We start from the raw sequence: 4,249 nt of genomic DNA on the forward strand, positions 1-4,249 counted from the left end.
GCATCACATGAATATCAGTTGTCTCTAAAGCCATTGTTTTAGCATCACATAAATATTAGTTATCTCTAAAGCCATTTTTTTAGCATCACATTAAATTAGTTGTCTTTAAAGCCATTTTTTTAGCATCACATTAAATTAGTTATCTCTAAAGCCATTTTTTTAGCATCACATGAATATTGGTTGTCTCTAATACCTATTTTTTAGTATCACATGAAATTAGTTGTCTCTGAAGCCTCTTATTTTAGCAACACATGAAGTTAGTTGTTTCTAATCCTTCTTTTATTTTAGCATCACATGAAGTTAGTTGTTTCTAAACTCAATTTTTAGCATCACATAAAGTTAGTTGCCTTTAAAGCCATTTTTTTTGTCATCACATAGATTATTATTGCATCTGAAAATATTATTTTATGTGTAACATGAATTATACTTTGAAACTACCTTTTTTTTACATCACGTAGATTATCATTGCCTCTAAAGGTAGTTTTTATTATACTTAAATTGTAGTTGAATATAAATTTTTTTAATGTCATTTAGCTTAAGATTGCGCTTAGAGTCGCCTTTTTGAATCATTAAGACTATGCTTGCCTCTCTATGCATATTTTTCTTTTCTTTTTTAGAAACACGAGAGTTAGACCTCTTGGACATAATAATGTTATGAATATTGTTTACAGAACAAGAAAATATACATACATACACACACACACACATAGAAAAGTTGTCAGAATGGAAACTTTTAGGGTGATTTTCCCCTTGGTTTTAGGCTCAATTTGCATGTGTTTTGGCTTGTTTAACTTAGTTTTATGTTGATTTGCATGGTTTTCATATTTCTTAGGTCCTTAATGTGATTTTGTGACATTTTGTGTGTTTTTAGCTTAATTTTAATAAATAATTGGTGAATTACATCTTGATGATCACTTCCTTGCTATCTTAGTTAGGGATTATTAGTTAGTTTTCATTAGGTCTATAAGCATTTTAATTCATTTTTAGGCTGTTTGTGTCCATTTGCAACATTTGTGTGAATGCATTGGATGTTTTTCTTTCTTTTTTTTTTTTTTTTGAACAAACGGGAAGGTTAATTCATTGTTTGGAAGTCATACGACATCTAAAATAGAAATCAGTAACATCCAAATACATATCAAAATAAATCGAATTAAATTATACTTTGACAAAACATAGATCGTTATAATAGATATCTGCTAGTACAATCGCTCCTCTTTCAATTCGCTGCTTCTTCATACAACTTTCCGCGAGGGCTTCTATCAAGCTGCAATGGTGTTGAAGTAGATCTTGATTCGATTTTCTTGAATGCAATTGAAGTACCAAAATTTGTTGTGATCCCGCGCAAAACTCCATCAACAAATTAATTTCCATACAAAAACACACGGCCTTAGAAGATTTTCATTTATAATCATTTTGGTATTATTTTAGTCATCTTGTTACATAAATAATACTAATTGTGGTTTTTGTTGGTGTTTAGGTGAGCATTGGATTTATTTGCATCAAAAGGAAACACAAATTTTGGTCAAGTGGGCTTGAACCCATGACTTCATGCCACAAGAAATAATAAAGAAAACAAAATCAAAATCAAAATCAAAGGTTGCAGTGTGGCTACTGGGTTTCGAACCCTTGACCTTCCCACACTTTACATTCAATAGAACAAAGAAAAAAAAAATGACATTATTGTTGCTGGGTCTCGAACTCATGACTAGCCGACCACTCCATTTCATCTTCTTCACTCGACAACAGCAGCAATTCACAGCCGCCACTCACCGACAATCAAGCTCCCATGTCCGCACCACCACGGCAGCCCGGCCACACCAGCTCCACCAAACAGCCCCAAATTAAGCCACAAAGATATACTTGAAGTTTCAGATTTCCTAAGAATAAAAGGTGGTCAAAGGCATTTTGCTTTAGCAAGTGCAAGGCATCATTAACAAGAGTAATTGAGGCACTGAAGTCTCACACAAGGTAACTCCCATAAGACTATCCACCAAACAGCATAGGTGCTCGATTGGCATAAAGATTACTTATGCAATAGCAAGCAACTACAATCAACAATGTTGCCAGAATGATCAATTCTAATGTTAGAAAAAAAAAAGGACCACAATCAAGAAGCCATAGAATCAGATTGACTTAAATTAAAACTCAAGGGGACAATACAATACATCCATTGAATCTCCTTGAATAATCTTCAATTTCAAAAATAATCGGCCATAGTCTAGAAGCATAAATTGGGGGGAAAGAGAAAATAAGTGCAGATCGAAGACGCTGCTCAAGCTGCAATATTTAAGATCGTATGCGACGTTCTTCATGACCAGAGAAACGCACGAACTAATTTAGTAAATCAAGTATGACGAAGAGAGAGATTGGGATAGTAGAGAAGAGTACCTTTGATCGCGAGGAGACTGTGGTAGCATCCCCAGCGAGAATCGCAGCAATATCTTCATCATGACTTCTCGTTCTCAAAGTACCACTCTCAGTTTTTTCATCATCACAAACAGTTTTTATCCCTTCATCAGACACCGGAGCAGACACAGACTCGCTATACCCCAAAGATGTTGAATCAACCTTCATTGTAGACTTGTCATCTTCTAAACACCCATCCTCATCCCCCATCAAACCTCTTTCATGTTCTACCTTCTTTTTACCTTCCACATTTTCCAATTTTGAGCTGGACTGCAATTCCTCAACAATCTTCCTGTTAGATCCCGTACTCAAATCACCACAGCTCTATTTGTTTTCTCAGCATCCCCGTAACATGCTTTCCTCACTGTATTTCCCATAACTTTACCATTACCCTTAACATTCAACCCCCCTTTTACAACCTCTCCCCCATCTTTCTGTACTCCACTGCGGCGGTTCGTCTTCGTAACAGTCGGCTTTTTGGGAGTATTAAGGAGCTCAGTCCAATCACTATCTTTAACAATAGACTTTAGATTTAAGTTGGGTTTTTTGGTAACATCCTTCCCTACTTCTTGCTTGCTAACTTTACTAATATCATCACTACTTGATTTATTTTCACTGTAATTAGCAGGACTACTGCTTAATTTTCCAAAATTGATCCCGCAAAGGAACAGTACCACTACTTTTTTGTAAGGAAATCACATCTACTTCATCAGATTGCTTGCTCTCACCCTTACGGAGTGATTCAGCCGCTTGTTGGTCAATCTGAACCCAAGTAAAAAAGAAAAAGACAATGATAAGCTGCGGTGGCCAGAACGGTGACGAGATAGAGAAAGTATGAAAAATCGTATCGTCAAAACCAAAAAATACTAACCCAAACCCCTAGAAACTACTACCCCAAAATTACAAAAATTCAAATCCTAAAACCCCTGTAAAATCGAAGCAAAACGAAAACCTATAAATTGAATAAATTTGTAGAACAAACAAACAAATATTCAAACGAAAAGACTTAAAAATCGAGAATTCGAACCAATAAAATCTCCATAATATAAACACCAAAAATAGAATTCCCCAAACTTCTAAAAAAAATTCGAATTCCCCCGATCTGGAATATTAAACCCTAAATTCAAACAAACAGCCCCAAACCCCTGTAAAATCGAAGCAAAACGAAAACCTATAAATCGAATAAATTTGTACAACAAACAAACAGAAATTCAAACGAAAAGCCTGAAAAATCGAGAATTCAAATCAATAAAATCCCCATAAAATAAATAACAAACAAATCGAACGAAACTACAAAATTAAAAAACTTACAGGAGGAACGACGTTCGTCGCTGCTTGGAGATGAGAGAGAAAAAAGGAGGTGAGTTGAGATAGAGATTGAGAGAGACGAGGAATAGAGAGGAGAGAGAGGGGAACCGGATGAGCTGAGAGTGGATGATGAGGGAAAGAAAGGAGTTCTAGAAAGTTAGTGAAAATAAAGCGCTTAAACTCTTTTCACCAAAAAAAACAACGCTTAAACTCCCGCTTGTTTTCACCAAAAAAAAAAAAACTCCCGCTTGTTTTTTTTTAAAATTTATTTAAATGACGGTCAAATATTATTAAAGGCCTCTAATAATTTCAGCTCTTATCAGATCTTATCAGATTAGATCAGGCAAAGAGAACGTATCCATAGTTTTTGACCCAGATATGTTTGATATATTGTTTCTAAGAAACTTTATGCAATCATTACTAAAGATATATATTTAGATAACTCATTCAAAATTTATGCAATCATTATTACCCGTACCCATAGGGTTCGATAGGGTATGGGTAGGGTCTAAGGTCCTTAGTGAGTATAGTGTAA

The 4,249-nt window shown here is 34.9% G+C and overlaps 1 protein-coding gene across 1 annotated transcript; it reads right to left on the reverse strand.

Annotated features, from left to right (window-relative positions):
* Positions 1-1,088: 1,088 nt before the first annotated feature.
* On the reverse strand, positions 1,089-3,900 carry LOC125497541 (golgin candidate 2-like; the record flags this gene model as incomplete). Its single annotated transcript, XM_057393013.1, is given in 5 exon segments — positions 1,089-1,877; positions 2,389-2,726; positions 2,729-3,060; positions 3,062-3,168; positions 3,718-3,900. Coding segments are annotated over 5 exon segments (969 nt in total), but the record flags the coding sequence as incomplete, so codon positions are not given.
* Between the last annotated feature and the right edge of the window lie 349 nt (positions 3,901-4,249).

This window comes from Beta vulgaris, chromosome 1 (genome assembly GCF_026745355.1).
Source record: "Beta vulgaris subsp. vulgaris cultivar EL10 chromosome 1, EL10.2, whole genome shotgun sequence".
In the NCBI taxonomy this organism is placed as follows: domain Eukaryota; kingdom Viridiplantae; phylum Streptophyta; class Magnoliopsida; order Caryophyllales; family Amaranthaceae; genus Beta; species Beta vulgaris.